This window comes from Convolutriloba macropyga, chromosome 3, assembly GCF_964194025.1.
Source record: "Convolutriloba macropyga chromosome 3, txConMacr16.3, whole genome shotgun sequence".
NCBI lineage: Eukaryota > Metazoa > Xenacoelomorpha > Acoela > Convolutidae > Convolutriloba > Convolutriloba macropyga.
The window spans coordinates 75690857-75711460 of NC_134470.1; the positions used below are offsets into that span (position 1 = coordinate 75690857).

The window sequence follows — 20604 nt, forward strand, 5'->3', positions numbered from 1 at the left end:
AAACTTCAACCTAAGACTAATCAAACAAAAAACTGAAAGAAAAATAAAAAACATGAAAAATTGCAACATTTTGAGCCCAAGAATTCCTAAAAATGACCTATTAACATTAAATTAAGGCCATACCTGCAGCTGCACTACTCTAAGCACTTGAGGGACTACTGGAGCCCGCTTTGGGCCTCTAAAGAAACTTAATGCCAGCTGGGCTTTACCTGTTTATCCCGTTTTGAAAGATCAAAGTAGTTGAAAAATGTGTGAACACATCTTAAAAAAAACGCAGTGCCCCAATACAATTCAAATTCTTTGAATTGTAAAAAGACAACGCCCCAATACAATTCAAATTCTTTGAATTGTAATAAAAAGGACTTCTCCAATACTCCTCTTCGAGTCGTAAAAACACAGAGCCCTAATACAATTCAAATTCTTTTGAATTGTAAAAAAAAAATAGGATCGCTATAATAGCCGGCTGAGAAGATGAGGGCGGCTATTAATAATGAAGTTGAATTGTTTACTGACGGCGCCTCTCCGCGTTATATTTATCGAAACATAGTTGCGGATTCTTTTTTACTAGAGCCGTTTAGCTCAAAATGTGTCTGTTTTACCCGTAGTACGTTTGTTTATTTTTCGATGCAGCAGGTGAGCATTTTCAAGGCAGTTAAACTTGTATCTTGTTTATTTTCGTCATCATCCGCATCATCTCGCTTCCGACTTTTGGTTTGTTCTTTGTCTGTAGAATCGACTGAAGGTTTTGACTTCCTATTTTAGGATCTATTCTGCCCTCGCTTCGCAAGATATGTGGGTAAATATTTTTTGTTTACCCCCCCCCCCCCCCAAGGCAAGCGTGCTATTTTTACACAGCAGAGTTCTATATAACAATAATACACGTAAATGATGGTAATAAAAACACATCATCATGGGGGCCAAAGTAGAATAGATCCCTCATTTTATGTCTGTGTTTCTTCTTTTTGGCTTCCCCCGCCTTGATGTCTTGTTCTCCCATTGAGAGTTCAACTTTCATTGAGTTTTCAGCCACTGCAGGTGAGACATTGACTGCTAGGAGTCCGTCAGTAGGTGTAACTAAAATTCAAAAGTAAAGCTAGAAAGCTGTGATAAAAGGTAAAGCGAAACAGTTTTGTTTGACGAAGTAAGAAAAATAGCCCCACAATAATATCCGGCTGAGAAGATGAGGGCGGCTACTAATATTGTCCTTGAAAATGGCAATGGTATTTGACTTTGTAGACATTTTTTGTTGAATCTTCGTTGTTTTTTGTTTTCTGGACATTTAGCTTTTTAGCTCGAAAAAAGTTTTGACTGGAACAAGGAGAGGTCCTTATGTTTTTCGCCCTTTAGTTTTGAAATTCTACAATACCTGGAGCGCTTGACTGTGCCTCATCGTAGTTGCTGGTGACATACTTGGCAAGATCTCCACTCTTCACTTTCTTTGGGGTGCCATAAGTCTCTCTCTCCCTGTCGAAAGAGGGCAAAGCCACATGGTTACCTTGGCTCAACTCTTCGTCTACCATAACACTCGGAGCCTTTAACCCTAATGGTCAGACATTAAATATTGTAGTAGTCTCTCAAAACCAATAAAAGAGGACTCGTGAAAAAAATTGGGATTCTTTCCGTTTGTTCCCGCTTTCTCGGCTTAATGAGTGCATATACATTGCTTAATTGCAACCCCAGGCACTCATGCCCTTCATTTTAGAATAATTTATTATGTAAGGACACGCCACTTGCTCTGTAACTGGGGAGTGCATAAGGTACTGGGGGGGGGGGGACAAAAAGAAAAGATCAAATAATGAGATAGCTTTTAATTGACAAGAGTCATCATATTTAGAATTTAGTCTAGACCTCGATTCTTGAAAAGACCATGACGTGATGTGAAAAGGCAGTGATGAACCCAAATAACCTATGAAAAGACTATGTTGCTAGAAATGTGTCATTAACTGCTGTAAAGTAGTAACCAATGAGCTTAAACCATAGCGACCGATAGTTTAGGCATCAAATAGTTTTGAGGCTAACTGAGAATTGGGCAATTTTTTTTGAAGCATCATTTTGGCTGGGAGCATTTGACAACCTTTGGAAGTAAAGGAAACTGTGGACAGGAAAACAAGCAATCAAGCTGATTAAGTTCACTAATGCATGTAACGAGAAACGGAGAGCAACAGAGTTTAGTTGAAACGGTTTTACTCAGATCTTACAGAAGTCCAGGGTAATCTACCTAAGGTTTAAGAATTTAGCATGCACTAAATGAGAGGTGCTGAAGCCATGGCGCACACTTTTATCGCAAGTATTATTATTATTATCATAATGACAGGAATCATAAAATTTGTCAGTATTCATTTGTTACCCTGAAAAGAATGTTATCAGCAAAATCACTGCAGAGCGATCAAGAAACCTCTTTCTATCGCTTGTATTTTTAAGTAGGAATTCCGTAGTTCCCGTAACCCGTAATGCCTAATAAGAGCGAATGAACAATCATTTCTAATCCACTGGTGTTCATAAACAGATTATACCTACCGAATTAACAACCTAAATGCAATTTACAGAGATTTAGTTGAAAATGCGTTCTGCATTGAATTGTAATCAGCAGCAGTTTGCAAATAGAATCTGTTGATACGCGCTAGCATCCATTTTAACTGCAAGAAATTGAAGTTTTTGCGAAATTACAATATTTGGTCAAATCTGTGAATCTTTACAAGTTGGGACTGAAATTTTTTACACCCCCCTCTGAATCTACGAAGCCGATATGGGAAAACCAAAACTCGAATAGTCAACACTCTAAGGGACGCCTTAGCTTTTTATATGCAGGAATTGACAGTAACAGTTTTACCAGGTGGGTAGCCGTTAACACTTATAAGGGGAAATGTGATATAATTTTCCAGTAAAATCCGAAATCTCTTATTTTTCAAGTTTCGCGTAGGCCTTTTTTTTATAGTGTGCAATTAGGCTCAATGCCCATGTACAATTAGGTTGAATGCAAAACTGTCTTTCGATTTGTTGTAAACAAAAAACCGGAAACGCAAAATCGACATCGAACTAATCATATACTGGGTTGTTAGCCATTTTGAATTATTTCGGTAATTACGGATGCACAACGCAAACAAGCCTGTAGCAGGTTAAATGACCCATGGACATCACTCTATGTAAACAAAATTTCAATAACGCTCATAAAGTCCGAATTTTTCCTGTAGTTTGAAATGGCAGACGTCTTGACTGAAATTTACGAAGTAAGTGGCGACATTTAACAAGCCACTGTACTACGGCGTTGTTTTGACGGGATGTAAACAAAGCAGCCAAAGCAGTATGGAGGGCTGAGAACTTTGTGCCATAACGGTGGTTGTTCTTTTTGGGCAAACAAATTGTTTACTCGGCTGTTTAAACGTGGCTTGCACTATAAGTGCAGCGCGGAAAGTTCTTACCGTGACTGAATTAATAACGGATTGTTTAACAGTTTGCCGGTTTTGAAGAGCGAGAGGCTCTTGCAGTTGTTATCAGCGTCGCTGTGTTGCTTTTGACGGAGCGGTCGAGAGCGGGGCTCGGAATAGTCGCTGTTAAAGAGTTAGAGTTGTTTGGAGTTTGCCTAATTGATTGAGCAAGAAACTCGAAGATATTGTCTTTGTTTGATCATGTTTCCTCAATCGATTATTAGCTGAGGGATAATTCTAGCTGTATGATTGGCGCTTATTTAGTAGTGGCAACTGCTATACTTAGAGGGTTGATTTGAGATTAACTTAATTAGTTATTTCTTTTTCAAAGCTTGCGGTCGCTTGAGTTAGATTCAGTTAAAATTATTGTTAGTTTGCTTTTTTGTAGAGCATGTTACTTGGTGCCTATTGACTTGCTGTATTTAGTTATCAGTGTTTTAATTCAAGTTTTTTTTACCATCTGCACTTTTTAACAGACAAGATCAAAGTACGGGAGTTATACGGTTAAGAGGACGAACCAGCTAACTAAACCTCTCGGAGTTGTGAGATCTTAGCGCCATTGTTTTCCCGTGGTAGACTGCCTAAACAAAATTACAATTAGTGCTGAGTTCGACGCATTTTTCCAAATCTTTTGACAATTTGAGTTCTAGTCTAGGACATTGCTTGATTTTTCAAACTCTCGAACTCAATGTTCAGTTTTTTCAGTGAAATTCTTTTCTTGCTATGCAAATGCATATGATATTTTGCAAGCAGGTCTTTTTTCACTATAATTTTTTTCAATTTAGCCTATGCTCAACATGGTTACAGGCAAATAGATCTGTTTGCGGGTAAAAGGAATTGTGATAGGTAGCCTTTTGAGTTCTCAGGTAGCTTTATATGTCTCAAATCTGCATAAACTTTTTGTCAGTGAAGACGTACGTGTATCTTTACCAGCAGCAGCGTTGTCTCTCTCGATATTGTCTGCTCTGTGGAAGCTGTCCCCACTCTCGTCCAGCTTATCCACCTTGAGCACAGGAGTGAGAGACTTAGACAGTTGCACATTCATCGAGTTCTGTTCATTCTGCATTCCCTCACCTGTCATCACACCTGGGTCCAAGAAGTCTGAAACAGGCAATTACTAATTTAAAACTTCACGAGTTGGCCTCCTCTGTCACTTAACCACTGCTGAATGTTAAGTCATTGTGGTGTCAGAGATAAAAAATAAAATGTCAATTCCTGGGTCGAAGTGTCAACAGCTAAAAACGGGTGAAAAGAGTGGGAAAAGTTTTTTCGCCGTTAGTGCAGTAAGGGTGGAAACCGGAAAAATAGTGAAAATTAAAAGTGGAATTTGATTAAAAGTGGAGTTAAAACATGACTGTCGAAAAAGCAGCGGAAAACAATTTATTCTGCTGCAAAGCAATTTTGGAATGGAAACCTAAGCTCACATACGGCTACTGAGCTCACTTTTATTTCTAGAGAATCTAAGAAAAAATGATGGATTATTTAAACTAAGAGTAGAATTAGAATGCATTTAAATTAGAGCTGAGTGTTGTCCACTCTTTAACTCCTATTACCAAATTTTCGCGATGGAAACTTAGGTCAGCTTTTAGACCCCGTATTATTTAGTGGTCGAATAGGCTCAAAACTTCGTCTTGGTATATCTCATTTTGGAATTCAAAGAATAATAGACGTATAAAATTGCCTAGTAAACGTAAATCAACACTCAATTGGGGACACATACGCTAAAAGTGACAAAAATAACATAATAATAGTCTCCTTTACTGGATATCTAAAATTTGTTAAACTTGAAGTCAGCCCAGGTCAACTTACAAAACGTATCTTGTCAGGGATCTTGCTCTAATTGTACCTTAAAAAAGTGAAAAAATGTTTCAGATGATATTGGGAATCAAGGTTTTGACAATTGTTCCACAGGGCCGAACCTAATTTGAAAACTCTATAATCGAAAGCCAAACAACTGAATTTTCTCGATGAGGAATAGCACGTCGTTTGCTTATTGTGCCTCAATTTGTGAGTTAAGTAGTCTTAATTAGTGCATGGAAGACCATTGATTGCAATGTATTTTTATAGTGAAGTGTAAATCTTTGTTGTTTCAACAACTCTGTAAGGAGAATATATTCAAATTAATGTCCATTCAAAAACCATACGTAGTTTTTCTTGTCAAAATATGTTGTTGACAGCCCCACAAAGATTTTTTCCCAGTGAAATAGTCAAATTGCTTGTAATTCTACTTCAAAGCAGCGATGAGTGATGGAAACGACTAATGACGAATGTATTTAACAACGTAGCTAGCAATTTGATCACATTCAGCTTAGCCATTTTTCGAGCTCCTCATAAAAAGTATACTGAAAGTATAAAAAGTATAATTTTTGATGTAAAAATTGATGACCAAAGATCGGAAAAGGTCGACACAATACTTAACTTTATTAATTAATACCTATCCTGCTATTTGGCTAGGCCGTGGAACCTTAGGGTTCCATGATTTCAAAATTATGAGACCTTTCTTAAAAGCACGGCAACGGAATAAGAAACTGTATTGAAATCTCATTATTTCATCAGGCTTGGATTTGTCTTCTGGAAAGAAATTATCCAATTTTTGCCACCTTGCAAAAAACTCCCATTTAGGCAATAATTATGAACTAAGAAGGTTTATATTCGAAAAATAATCAAACATCTTAGATATTTGAAAATCAAAAACTCATCTGCAATATGATTACTAGTCAATCTCTGGATCATCTTTTATAGTAACAAATTTTTCCCCGCTGGACTTTGCATTAATTTCCTTAGACATACATATCATTAAAACTAATCCAATAGTTTGTTAGTTCGAGATGCACTGAATTTAAATGATGCTACTAGGTTTATAATACATTATGATTGTTAATTGATTATGTCAACTTGAAATTAGTGGCAGATTGAAATAGCACATCCGCTTGATCTCGTTATCTGTCTTCGCTTATTGTTGATTTGTATCACAATAACGAAATTAATTCTTTCTTTTCATTGTCCGAATTTGCCACCCTTTCATGTTTAATCTTCAAAACATTTTAAACCCTGGGAACTTATGTCTCAAGTGTTTTGCCGTTTGTTTTTTGTTGGAGAAATCAGAAACGGTTGTTCAGACTTGTATTCAAGCTGCAACTGGAATTAAAATTGTCGTTTATGTTTCTCCAGGTTGCGTAGTTTTGCGTTCAATGGTTTTGTGTTTTGATGAAACAAATTGCAAATTAATTTGTTTATTGTGAATCGACAATTATTTGATTGTGCGCTACTTGATTTAGAAGCAAAAAGACTCTCCAAAAACTGCAAAATTGTTTTGCCTGTTTCCAATAATAGATCTTTTTCCGGTTCAACAAATTTGATTTGTTCAGAAGTAAGTTTTTCCTCTATTTTGATCTCTCATTTTTGTGATAGGAGATCTTACTTCTGTGATTGATAGGCCTTTGATAGACTTTTTGTTTGAACTTATTAGAAATGTAGCAACGAAATGTTCAAAGATGTTTTGAGTTTTTGAAGCTTATGTTGTCAAGCGCGATGAAAATATTTTTAGAGTTAGTTTTTTCTTATAAATAACGGTTTTCTGTGGGGTTTAGTTTTTTTTGTATAAGAAGCTGCACCTTTTTGTTTTTTTACTCTACTTTTTGATTTTTTTTATAAAAAAAACAACACTCAAATTTCAAATGCATTGATCCATCATTAGTCTTTAATAGTTATGTACAATTGGAAGTGTATAGTAGTAATTTGATTATACTATTTATTTTTGTTACAACGTAATGAATCATGCGCACTACTATCTATTTCCCAGAGCTTGAATTCATCTTCACAATTGTGCCATGTTTATTTAAGTACAACTATAGTATTTTGCCTATCACTTTTTTTTAAAGACCCTCGTTTGCGTAAACGCGTCCAGCTAGCGTTTTTAAAGCTTCTCGTTTAAATCTTTCATAGCTCCACATTTGAGTCTATTGATCCTCTAATTTTGTTATTTTAAAGCCTTCCTACAAAATTAAAACCCTTCCCGTGCCGCCGTAAAGGTTATAGTTTCAGTCAAGAGGCTCTTGTTTTGCATCTAAAGCCTTCTTTTGAGCTTCAAGGCACTCGTTTGCGTTAAAAGCTTCGCTGTTGCGTTTAAAGCTTTCGATTGCGTTTTTAAGGCCCCTGGGATATTTTGCGTTTGTGTCCCCCAGGACGTTATGCGCCCCCTCCCTCGTTATGAACATTTTTCTTTATATCGTAAAATTTTTATTTCAAAATATGGCACGTGTGTTTATGGGTGCACATATTATGCATCCCCTCAAACCTAAATATATGCCCCTCGTTTACATTGAAGGCGCTCGTTTGCGTTTAGAGCTCTTCGTTTACATTTGAAGCCCCGAGGTTTGCTACTTTGAGTCAGGTGTTTAAAAGTCTTTCAAGACCAGAGTTTTGGGATCTATTCTGTTCCCCCAGTGTTTTTCATGATTCCCAAATACAATTTTTATATTATATAGCACGTTACTATGTAAAAAAATAGCAGGTGCGCCTCGGGGTCTTTAAAGATTTATGCTCACCAAGCGGGGGGGGGGGGCGAAACACAATAGATCCGAGTTTTGTTCGGACATCTTTGCCAGATAAATAGCCGTCTTGCTAGAATCTTAGAAAAAGGGCGTAACATAACATAAGCTGATGTATGAACCTAGCTAATGCGGCTATAGAAAAGACTTATGCCGTTTTAGAGAAAAATTTTGCAATTGTGCAAATTTATGGCATATATTGCAGTTAGCGAACGTTAATCTGTTCAATCCTTTGAATTAAATTTCTTGCAAATAGCTTCAACTTGGAAGAAACTGTAATTTTGGCGATCAAGAAAAATTCTTCTGGTCAATCGGTTGAATTAAATGTTTTGCAATTGGCTTCAACTTGGAAGAAACTGTAGTTTTGGCGTCAATAAAAATTCTTCTGTTCAATCGGTTGAATTAAATTTCTTGCAATTAGCTTGAATTTAGAAATTGTAATTTTGGTGTTCAATAAAAACAAGATCACACCAGAATTGAGCATTGTTATCAGTTTTTTAGAATTGTTTTTTTGATAGATTTTTTACATAGTTTCAGAGATTTTTTCACAGTTTTGAGCATTTTTTTCGGAGATACAATTTTGATAGTCGTTTTAGAATGCAATTCAAAACTTTCTAATCTAGTTTGCAGCTTTTGGCTACTCAGCAGCAACATTGCTAAGGCGGCAAGAAAAAGTAAATTTCTGATTCAAGCAAGCAAACTATTGTGTTTCTCCCCAGTGTTTTTATGACCCCCAGTTACAAATTATATAATTTTATTTAGCACGTTAATATGTAAAAAAAATCGCACGTGCGCCTGGGAATCATACAAAGTTTATGCTTAATAAGCTGGGGGGGGCAGAACAGAGTAGATCCCAAGATTCCGCAGTTTTATACAAGATTCCGGGAAAATTGTACAAAATATACTTGTAAGTTCCACTAGGGTAAATTGTAGGTTTTAGTTTTTCTGTTAAAGATTGTTTCGAGCTTGTTGAGTTCTCCATAAAACAAGTTTCGTGGACAACTTGCAAAATCGAAATAAAAAAGTTTAAATCGAAATGATCATAAGCAAAGTTTCGAAGTACGTCAAATCAACTTAAGTTTCGGATCTTTTCCATTTGTGCCCCCCAGTATGTTATGCAACCCTCGCCTAGGCAAAAGACTTATGAAAAAAATTTTAAATTCTAGCAAGGGGGTCCGATATTGACAATAAGTACACGATCCAGCTACGTGTTAAAGTCGAGGTAAAGTTTACATGGGTCCAGATAAGGTCTTTTCGTAACAAATTAAGGTCGAGCATAATCTTTTCATAGGTCGAGAACGGTCTTTTTATGAGTCAAGGATTGCATTTGTGTGGGATTAATAAGAGTTTACTTTTCTATACTTTTTGTAGATGTGTAATATCTACCAGCAATGCGAAACTAACGTTGCAACAGGCAGTCCACTTTCGGAAAACAGGTGGAAATTTGCCAGATCTTTAGAGATATTGAGTTCTTAAGATAAACTAGTTTTCTCAAATAACGTTAATTGCGAGTTTGTTCGGCTGATTTCAACTAGTCAACAAAACTCTAACAATCGAATTTTCGTCGGCAATGATTTTAGTGTGTTTTAGTTTAGTTCAATTGATTCTAAAGTTTTATAATTATTAAATTTCAAAATTTTAAGTTTTTAAACAGTTTTTTATTAAAAATATATATGATGGTACAGTTCGTTTCTTGATAACATAAGAGAAACATTGAAAAATTTGAACGGTGAAACTCGTCGACTACGTTATAAGCATTAGCCAATCTTCAGCGCGAATGTAAATTTATTGGGTTCATCGTGAACATTTTAGGTCGAACTAAAGTCGAGCATCATATTTGAGTCGAGCTAAACTCCAGCATCAAAAGTTTGGGTTGAGCTAAATTCTTGCTGAACGATTAGGTCCAGCTAAAATCTTTTCATGGGTCGTTTTGGTCGAGCATAGTCTTTTCATACCACTTGTAGGGAGATTATATTCAAATTAATGCGCAGTCAAGAACCATACGTAGTTTTTCTTGTCAAAATACGTTTTTGACAACCCAACAAAACTATTTGATTGTTTTTTATTCAGTGATATGGTCAAACTATTTATAGTTCTACTTCAAGTAGTGATGATTAACGGAGATAACTAATGACGAATATATTTAACAATGTAGTTAGCAATTTGATCAAAAATGTGTCTCACATTCACCTTATCCCCTTTTCGGGCTCCGCATTAATAGTATACTTTTTTGACGTAAAAATTGATGACCAAGGTCGACGCAATACTTCAACTTTATCAATTAATACCCCTCCTGCTATTTGGCAAGGCCGTGGAACTTTAGGTCTTCTATGATTTCAAAATTCTTGAGACATTTCTTAGAAGCACGGCAACGAAATGAGAAACTGTAGTGAAACCTCACTGTCCAAATCTGGCACCCTTCTAGGTTTCTTCCTTGAAAATTTTTCAAGCCCTGAGAACCTATAGCTCGAGTAATTTGCCGTTCTTTTGTTGTAGATTTAAGATCCGAAACAATTTTTCAGACATATTGTATTCAAGCTGCGACTGGAGTTAAAGTTGTCGTTTATGTTTCTCCAGTTTGCGTAGTTTTGCGTTCAATGGTTTTGTGTTTTGAGGAAACAAATTGCAAATTAATTTGTTTATTGTGAATCGACAATTATTTGATTGGGCGCTACTTGATTTAGAAGCAAAAAGACTCTAGAAAAATTGGAAAAGTTTTGCGTTTTTCTATTAATGGATCGCTTTCTGGTTCAAAACATTTAATTTGAAGTATTTCTTCAGTTTTGATCTCTCAATTTTGTTTGATAAGAGATCTTACTTTTGTGTTCGATAAGTTATTAGGAATGTAGCAAATTGTATCATCAATTCTTACAAATACAATTTTGTTAATACATTCCTTTACTAATTAGCTCTTGATGATAAGAAGCAGTTATGAAATAATCAATAAGCGAACAACTGTTTCCTGTGGCTCTATTTGAAATAGACGGATTTGTTAGTTGTGGATCGCAGGGAACTAAATTGTTCCCGTGGATGCATTCTCCCATTCTCTGATTGAGCTACTTAAATATAAAATCAGCCTTCAATGCGATATTGTTTCTACTCACTGCAACTACGTGATTTGAACCAGCCAAAGCTTCCAAAAAACATAAGTCTTGTATTTCGTGGTTAAAACGTAAAAGAAGATGCTTTGAATTTTTGAAGCTTATGTTGTCAAGCGCAATGAAAATAAATTTAGAGTTACTTTTTTCTTGTAAAAAACGGTTTTCTGTGGGGTTTAATCTTTTTTTTTGTATAAGAAGCTGCACCCCTTTGCTTTTTTACACTACTATTTGATTTTTTTTTTAAAAAAAACAACACTCGAATTTTAAATGCATAGATCCATCATTAGTCTTTAATAGTTATGTACAATTTGGAAGTGTAAAGTAGTAATTTAAATATACTATTTATTTTTGTTACAACGTACTGAATCCTGAGCACTACTATCTGTTTCCCAGAGCTTGAATCCATCTTCGCCCTTGTGCCATGTTTATTCAAGTACAACTAAAGTATTTTGCCTATCACTTTAAACATTTTTTAAAGACCCTCGTTTGCGTAAACGCCTCCGGCTAGCGCTTTTAAAGTCCTTCGTTTAAATCTTTCATAGCTCCTCATTTGAGTCTATTAATCCCCTAATTCTGGTGTTTTAAAGCCTTCCTGCAAAATTCAAAACCCTTCTTGTGCCCTAAAGGTCATAATTTGCGTCATGAGCCACTAGTTTGCTTAAAAGCCCCTGGTTTGCATTTAAAGCCTTCGTTTGAGCTTCAAGGCACTCGTTTGCGTTCAAAGCTTCGCTGTTGCATTTAAAGCTCTTAGTTTGCGTTTTTAAGGCCCCTGGGATCTTTTGCGTTTGTCTCCCCCAGTACGTTATGCGCCCCCCTCCTCCATCGTTGTGAACATTTTTCATTGCATCGTAAAAATTTTTATTTCAAAATATGGCACGTGTGTTTATGGGTGCACATAAAATGCATCCCCTCAAACCAAAATATTTGCCCCTCGTATACGTTGAAGGCGCTCATTTGCTTTTAAAGCTATTCGTTAACGTTTTAAGCCCGGGGTTCGCGAATTTGAATCAGATGCTTAAAAGTCTTTTAAGACCAGAGTTTTGGGATCTATTCTGCTTCCCCCCCCAGTGTTTTTCATGACACCCAGTTACAAATTATATGTTGTTATATAGCTCGTTACTATTTAAAAAAATAGCACGTGCGTCTGGGGGTCATAAAACTCTTATGCTCACTAAGCTGGGGGGGGGGGGGGAACAGAATATATCCCATTAACCATTCGAAAAGAAAGCTATGTCTAGAAGTTTTCTTCATTTGCGATATTTTTTAACTGAATTCTTGGTACCCGAGATAATCCACTGTACTGTTTTCACTACAATTCAATGCTCTTGCTTATATTTTTGATATTGGTAATGCGGCTATAGAAAAGACTTATGCCGTTTTAGAGGAAAAGTTTTGCGATCGTAAAAAGTTATTGCATTTTTTGCAGTTAGCGAACGTTAATCTGTTGAATGTTTTGAATTAAATTTCTTACAATTAGCTTCAACTTTGAAGAAACTGTAATTTTGGTGTTCAATAAAAACAAGATCACACCAAAGTTGAGCATTGATATCAGAGATTTTTTGAAATTGCGTTTTCATAGATTTGTTTACATAGTTTCAGAGATTTTTTCGTAGTTTTGAGCATTTTTTGGAGATACAATTTTGATAGGAAAATTAGATTGAAATTCAAAATTTTTTAATCTAGTGTGCAGTTTTTTGGCTACTCAGCAATAACATTGCTAGGGTGGCAAGAAAAACTAAATTGCTGATTCAAGCAAGCAAGCGTCTTGCCTATCTAAGAAGGTTTTCTTTAGTGAATTAACGCTTACCATCTCGCCAGATACTTGCAAAGCGATGGTAATTTTATGAAATTTGGCATACAATATTTGGATTCATTCTGTTTTACCCCCTCCCCCCACCCCCAGTGTTTTTTATGACCCCCAAATGGCGTTTGATACTTTGCGTCAGGTGCCTAAAAGTTTTTCAAGACCAGAGTTTTGGGATCTATTCTGTTTCGTCTCCCCCCAGTGTTTTTTATGACCCGGTATTTTTAGATGCCCGGTACTTGAACTTTGTTCTCATAAGTTTTAGTTACTATCTATATTGTTTATTGGTATTAATACTAGACCCTTTAGCCTCTCACTGAGAGACAGGAGTATTTTCAATTACGAAATGACATCAAAATAGATTGCACTTAAAAATGTTTTTATACAAAATCAATTTTTGTTGATATTTTTTTTCTTTCAATCCCAATAGAGTTATGGGAATTAACGGCGGCTATTTTCCGGCAATCTGCCGGGTATCTTTTACTTATAGGCCAAGAAACAATTTTCGGATCTATTCTGTTTCTCTCCCCCAGCTTAGTGGTAATATATGTTTTATGACCCCCAGGCGCTCAGATTTAGCTGTCGACGTAGCTACCGTTATTTTTAGCCTTCTCAGCCAACTCAAGCTCCTTGATTACTCGATAGGCCTAACGCAAACATCACAGATAGCATTTGTAGAGTCACCATTTCCCCGCCCAGAGAGCATTCAGAAGATTTTAGAACCCTAGATTCCGCAGTAGTGTTTTCGCTGCAATCCATTTCTCGGATCTATTCTGTTTCGCCCCCCCCCCCCAGTGTTTTTTATGACACCCAGTTACAAATTACATGTTGTTTTATAGACAATTACTATGTAAGAAAATAGCACGTGCGAGCGGGGGTCATAAAAGATTTTTGCTCACTAAGCTGGTGGGGGCAAACAATAGATCCCAAGTTTCTGCAGTTTTATATAAGATTCTGGGAAAATTGCCCTATTCTCCAGTTTTGTGGGATTAATAATAGTTTACTTTTCTATAGTTCTTTTTGTAGATGTGTAATATCTACCAGCAACACGAAACTAGCGTTGCAACAGGCATTCAACCTTCGGAAAACAGTTGGAAATTTGCCAGATCTTTAGAGATATTGAGTTCTTAAGATAAACTAGTTTTCGCAAATAACGTTAATTGCGAGTTTGTTCGGCTGATTTTAACTAGTCAACAAAACTCTATCAATCGAATTTTCGTCCGCAATGATTTTAGTGTGTTTTAATTTAGTTCAAATGATTCTAAAATTTTAAAATTATGAATTTTTAAAAATATTTATAATGGTACAGTTCGTTTCTTGATAAAATAAGAGAAACATTGAAAACTTGAACGGTCAAACTCGTTGAATACATTTTAAGCACTAGCTAATCTTCAGCGCGAATGTAAATTTATTGGACCCATCGTGAACATTTTAGGTCGAGCTAAAATTGACCATCATATTTGGGTCGAGTTATTTTGGTCGAGCCAAAGTCGAGCTGAACGATTAGACCAGCTAAAGTTTTCATGGGCTGTTTGGGTCGAGCATGGTCTTTTCATACCACGTTTTAGTCGAGAATGGTTTTTTTTTGGTAATTCGAGGTCTGAGCCTGGGCAATTACAGAGGACGTATCATTACACTAAATCATTATGTAAAAATATGGCTCGTGCGTTTGTGGGTGCAAATAATATGCACCCAGTAAGCTTGGTTAGGCACAAACGTAAAAGATCTCACTTTTCCTCCTTATTAGAGTGATCTTCCTAAGTAAATCAATTTATTATAAAAAAGAAACGAAAACAAAGTGAAGCAACAAATTTTTGATCTCGAAAAGCGTTCGAAAACGGAATAAATTGCCCTCTCCAATAAAAACTTTTAACAGTAAAACTTAATTTAAGTATAATTTAGCGACTTTTTGCTCGATCAGCACAAGAAAGTACCCGTTAATAGTCAAATAGGAGCCTTCAAATCCTATTTTTAATTTTTGAGAACGAACAGCCACAATTTTAACATTACTATATTAATAACAGTACTGATTAATTTATATAACATTTTAAAGCATGTATATATCTAAGCTTAGGGTTATATTCTGAGTAATTTGCAAGTTTCAAAAAAAAAATCTGTCGCAGTGCGCCCTATTCCCCAGTTATGGAACAGATTCCATTACATAATAGATCAAAAAGCGGTGATACAGTACGTGGACTGCGGCATGAAAATGAAATGCACCCACTAAGATCCGAAAAAGTACCTGCGGAGCCGGATTGTGCCTCGTCATAATTCCTGGTGACGTACTTCTCCAGGTCTCCCTTCTTGACCCTCTTGGGTCTGCCATACATCTCCCTCTCCTGTTCGAAAGAGGGCACAGCTGCATTGTTGCCCTGACTCACGTCCTCATCCACAACAATACTCGGAACACCCAGTCCTTAAATACAATATACAGTCAGTCAATCAACAAATATTGGAGCTTTCCCAATTTCTTAAGACGAAAAATATTAATATTGTAAGCTAACTTGTAAAGCTGGTCCCGATTTAGCGCGAGCAACTAAGAATTCTTCCAGAAAATTAACTGCTCTGCCGCACTGTATAGTTTTTTTTGATCTTTTCCGTTTGTGCTCCATAGTACGTTATTTTGTAATGCTCATTTTTACTATTCGTTTCTGATCGCAGCTTCATTTGTGCTTAAAAACAGTTTCCAGTCAGGCTCTCCTAGATTCTCATGTAACTTTGAGCACAGAATGCAGATTTGTTCACTCAACTAAATCTGATGAGAAATATTTTTGTTCTGAGACGTCTTCCTTAGAGATCGACTGTGTTTTAATAATTCTCGTCAAAGCTAACAAGTTTCGCTTCAATGAGTAATTTTAGGCTTCATATGAAGTTGCAAAATAAGTCATTGCTGACAATGATTCAAGATTTGGCATCATTTTCATCGTTTGTCTCCCCCCTATGCGTTATGCTCCACCCAGTTACAGAGCACGTGTCATTACATGGTAAATCACTATGTAAAAATATGGCACGTGGGTCTGGGGGAGTGCAAATAATATGCATACACTACGCTGGGGGGCACAAACGGAAAAGACCCGTTTTTTAAGATCTCACCAGAGATCTTACAAAAGATGGGCACAAATGGAAATGGTTTAACTCATCTGCATTCTCTGATAAATTTTAAAAAAATTGAAAAAAGCTGGACAGATAAGATTTTAGTGCGGTTTAAAATTTATCTGACTGTATGCGTAGTAATTTTGGGTCTTCCTCATTATAGCCCCCCCCCCAGCTTAGTGGTCAGATAACCTATAGCACCCATATTTGTAATTATAGGGGGCTAAAATTTTATGGGAGGGGGCTGTAATGGGAAGGACCCGTAATTTTATTCCGATCCTAGTATAGATACTTATATCTAAAAAAAAATTATAGATAAAACTAATTACTGGGCTATCTGATAAATATTGGGATCTTTTCCTCTTGTGCATCCCAGCTTAGTGGGTGCATATTTGGTTTAAAATGTAATTTGCTCTGTGACGGGGATATAACGTACTGATGGCACAAATGGTAACAATCCATAATTTCAATCATTCGAGGTGTTTGGTAGAAATTATAAACATGAGCCAACGGTAAGAAAAATTAAGAGCATTGCTAATGATAACGTCTCAAACTCAATCTAGATAGATGACACGTTTCCAAAATAACCGAAACTCACAGCCTCAAAACAAAAAAATAGAAAGAGCTGAAAAACATTTCGCATCTATTCTGTTTCCGGATCTTTTCCGTTTGTGCAACCCTAGCTTAGTGGGTGTATGTTTGATTTAAAATATAAATTGCTCTGTAACGTGGGGATATAACGTACTGAGGGCACAAATGATAACGATCCACAATTTCAATTCGAGGTGTTCTAATAAATGCTAAAACTTCGTTTTGGAGCAATTAAAAACGGTAAACATGAATCAACGGCAAGAAAAATTAAGAGCATTGCTAATGATAACGTTTAAAACTCATTCTAGATAGATGACACGTTTCCAAAATAACCGAAACTCGCAGCCTAAAAAAAAAACAAAAATAAGACCAGCTGAAAAACTGTTTGCATCTATTCTATTTCCTACCCCAGCATAGCAGGCATATAACTTTTACGCCCTCAGGTCCACGTGCTATTTTTTGCATGGTAACAAAAGGTTATGTAACAAAATGTTAATTATAATTGAGGGGTATAAAAACACTTGGTGGACAGAATAGATCAAAACTTTCACGATAAGTTTCTTTTAAAAGCAAAAAGTAACGTTTGATTGTTTCACATTTTTTAAAAACGTGCATGCTCTCCCCAGTTATATGAAGATGACCAAAAATGTAAAAATAAGGACAGCGTTTGTTGATCTGCAAAGAGTAATAAAAACATTTGAGGCTAAACAGCTAAAAAAACAATAAAGTTATAAAGGACTAAAGCAAAAAAGTGCAAAATTAAATCTTATTAATTGACAAAATTTCAGACATCTGCAAAAAAAATCCTGGGATCTATTCTGTTTCGGCCCCCAGTGTTTTTATGACCCCCAGTTATAAATTATAAGTTGTTATATAACACGTTACTATGTAAGAAAATGGCACGTGCTCCTGAGGTTGATGAAAAATTTATGCTCACTAAGCGGGGGGGGGGGGGAGAATATCATAATGGGGGAAGCTAACGGAAAAGATCAGAAGTCAGACAATGCAACAAAAAAATTAAATCCATGTCTTTTCCGCTTGCGGCGAAGTCATAATAATTGCATCGCCCAAAGGTACATGCTTATCTTTACAAAATGATTTACTATGTAATTGCATGTATTTTGTACTGGAGGCATAAGTTTGGGGGGGGGGGGGCAAATAGAAAGATTCAGTCAAATTGTTTCAGAGTTATGCACCCCCAGTTACAGGGATCGTGTCACTACATAGCAAGTCATAATGTAAAAACATGGCACACCCGCTTGTGCAAATATTATGTATCCCCTAAGCTGGTGTGGGGAGGCACAAACGGAAAAGATCCAAAATTTGTTTAGTGTCGCGGCAACACTGACAACGAGTGACGAGGAGTGTGGAGTTCTCAGCATGACCATGTAAACATTGTGAAAAAACTTGATTATATTTACTCAAGAAATCGGACATTTGCCTGGTAATGTATCTTTTCAGTCAAAACTACAAACTAAATAAGTGCTATCTCATAAAATTTTTGGGATCCTCTCCGTTTGTGCCCCCCAGTACGTTATAAATCCCCCTTTTCAAACCGCATGTCATTACGAAGTGAATGATTATTTAGGAATATTGCACGAGCTTCTGGGGGGGAGGAAATAATATGCACCTAAGAACATAAGAGACTTTGGATTTTTTCCGTTTGTGCCCCCCCCCCCAGTTTAACGGGCGCAAATTTTTTGCAATCCTCAGACGCACGAGCCATATTTTTACATAATGATTTACTATGTAATGGCACGTGCACTGTATCTGAGGGGGCGCATAACGTACTGGGGGGCTTTTCGCTAAAAGGACTAAGTCAATAATAATTAATTAATTAAAACAAACGTTTTCGCTACAACTAGCATCATCAGGTTAAGAAGTTTTAAAAATTTTTAGTTGGATTGTTTACAATTAAAATGATTTAAACTTATCATGTAAGTTTGTCACGATTTCGTATATGCAAAATTTCAAATTTAAATTAAACAAAATTTTTCTCTCATTTTGTTTCCAGTTTTGCAAGTGTTTCTTGCTGTTTTTCATTCCTTTTACTATTTTATTCCATTTCTTTGAATGGCACTCTCTTTCTTAATATTTTGCAATCAACTCGAATTTGATTTCATGGACATGTAAAAGCCGTATGTGTGCATGTAGACTAATATTTGAGTTTTAGCTCTCTGCTACTGTATTCATCCCATGTGTTAAGTGCCGGCTTTCACTGCGCAATGTAAATGGCTTCCAGTGTCATTAGTTTTTGCGAGTCGTTGCACTGATCAATGACACTAACTGGGGGGCACAAACGGAAAAGATCCGACATTTTTTTTTATAAAAGTGAAACAGTGTTAACATTTTGAGTCTTTCCCGTTCCAACTCCCACGAAATTGTAGCCCCTTATTATGATGTTTATCACAGTTGAAGATGGGGGGGGGGGCTATACATCATCTGACCACTATGCTGTGCGGGGGCTAGTGAGAAGGACCCAAATTGTTAGTCAACTCTGTCTTCAAGCTCATAAGTTTGTTGCCAAAAGGTACAAATCTTTCCCATTATTGACCACCATGAAGTTATAGCCCATGAAATTATAGTATTTTGGTTGGCGTACGGTGTATGCTTTCATGTTGAACACTAAGCTTGGGGGCTATAATGGAAAGACCGTAAATCATTATATAAAATTTATGGTTATGGAATGACTATTGGTGGACCCATGAAAAGACGGATCTTTTCCGTTTGTGCCCCCCCCCCAGTACGTTATGCTCCCCCCAGTTACAGAGCACGTGTCATTACATAGTAAATCATTATGTAAAAATATTGCACGTGCATCTGGGGGTTGCAAATAATATGCACCCACTAAGCTGGAGGGGGGGGGCACAAACGGAAAAGATCCGAAAAGACCTTAGCTGGACTTTCTTTGTTATGTTAGCTGACTTAAGCTCGACCCATGAAAAGATATTAGCTCGACTTTAACTAGGAAGCTCGACCGTGTAATTATAGTCAATATTGCCCCCGCCCCCTACTAGACTTTTAAAGTCTTTTCATAAGTCGAGGCCTAGGCCTGGGAAAATATGGTACGTGGGCTTGAAAAGTGCAAATGATATGTATGCATCAGCTGAGTGGGCGGCGTGTGTGTTTTGGGTGTCTCCCATTAAATCATCTCGAACCCCCCCCCCCCCCCCCGAGGGTTGTAAATATTCATGATATGTCATATTTTTATAGAGGTTTCTGCAATGAAGAAGACGTTATCTTTTCCATTTGTGCCCCCCCCCCCAGTACGTTATACAACCTCAGTTACAGAGCACGTGCCATTACATAGGGGGGGGGGGGAGGGGGAGGGGGAGGGGGCACAAACGGAGAAGATCCAAAGAGACACAAAGTTTCTGCTTACCTGGTTTGGTGGACATAGCTTGTGAACACCAGTATGGCAAACTGAACAATAAAAATTGGGTTCTAGGAAAACGGCTAATAATAAAGGAAAAATTCGTGAAAAATATTGTAACAACAATGAGGGAGCACGTGTCGAAATTTCAGGTAACGATTTTCACTCCTCTTCCGCGAATGTTATCCAGTAAATGTTATCCAGTCTTGCGCCTCAAAATTAGCCCATTCTGGTAACTTCTAATTTTATTCTGGAGATAAATGAATCTATTACGTGCTCTCCCTCCGCCCCCCACCCTCCAAGAATATTTGTCTTGTAACATAAAGCACCCGTTTATCCTGTTGATTATACCATAATGAGAGGCTATTAATAATTTCGTGGGGGTAAAATGGGAAGGACCCACTTTTACCCTCACAGGAGCACGTGACAATTTTTACATCGTAACGTTCATTATAACAGTACATAAGTTTGCACACATTAATGTCGTGGTCTCGAGCACGAGTAACATGAATTTTATTCTTTTAACAATTGAATTCAAAATGGCCTAAATGTACAAAATTTCACAGGTAATTATAATTCGTATCAGTATGAAAATTTACAGATCCGTCCGGATATAGATAAACAGACATGGGTTAATTTACACCTTCGTTGTGAACAAGTTTTTCCC

The 20604-nt window shown here is 36.7% G+C and overlaps 1 protein-coding gene across 2 annotated transcripts; it reads right to left on the reverse strand.

Annotated features, from left to right (window-relative positions):
- Nucleotides 1–501: 501 nt before the first annotated feature.
- On the reverse strand, nt 502–20107 carry LOC142337289 (uncharacterized). Of its 2 annotated transcripts, none has more exons than XM_075386477.1 (6): nt 19947–20107; nt 15123–15296; nt 4356–4526; nt 1367–1540; nt 935–1074; nt 502–752 (listed from the first exon to the last, which is right to left on the reverse strand). In XM_075386477.1, the coding sequence occupies exons 1-6, from the start codon at nt 19960–19962 to the stop codon at nt 615–617; spliced, it is 813 nt and encodes a 270-aa protein (XP_075242592.1). In that variant the 5' UTR covers nt 19963–20107; the 3' UTR covers nt 502–614. The 2 variants fall into 2 exon arrangements, with proteins under 2 accessions (XP_075242592.1, XP_075242590.1); XM_075386475.1 differs by having other exon boundaries at nt 4344–4526.
- Nucleotides 20108–20604: the final 497 nt, after the last annotated feature.

Excerpts from the sequence above, each read along its gene's own strand:
- LOC142337289 (XM_075386475.1), bottom strand. Across the intron at positions 1,075-1,366 it reads GGCACAGTCAAGCGCTCCAG|TTACACCTACTGACGGACTC; the intron begins GTATTGTAGAAT and ends TTTGAATTTTAG. Across the intron at positions 753-934 it reads AACACAGACATAAAATGAGG|AAGTCAAAACCTTCAGTCGA; the intron begins GATCTATTCTAC and ends TCCTAAAATAGG.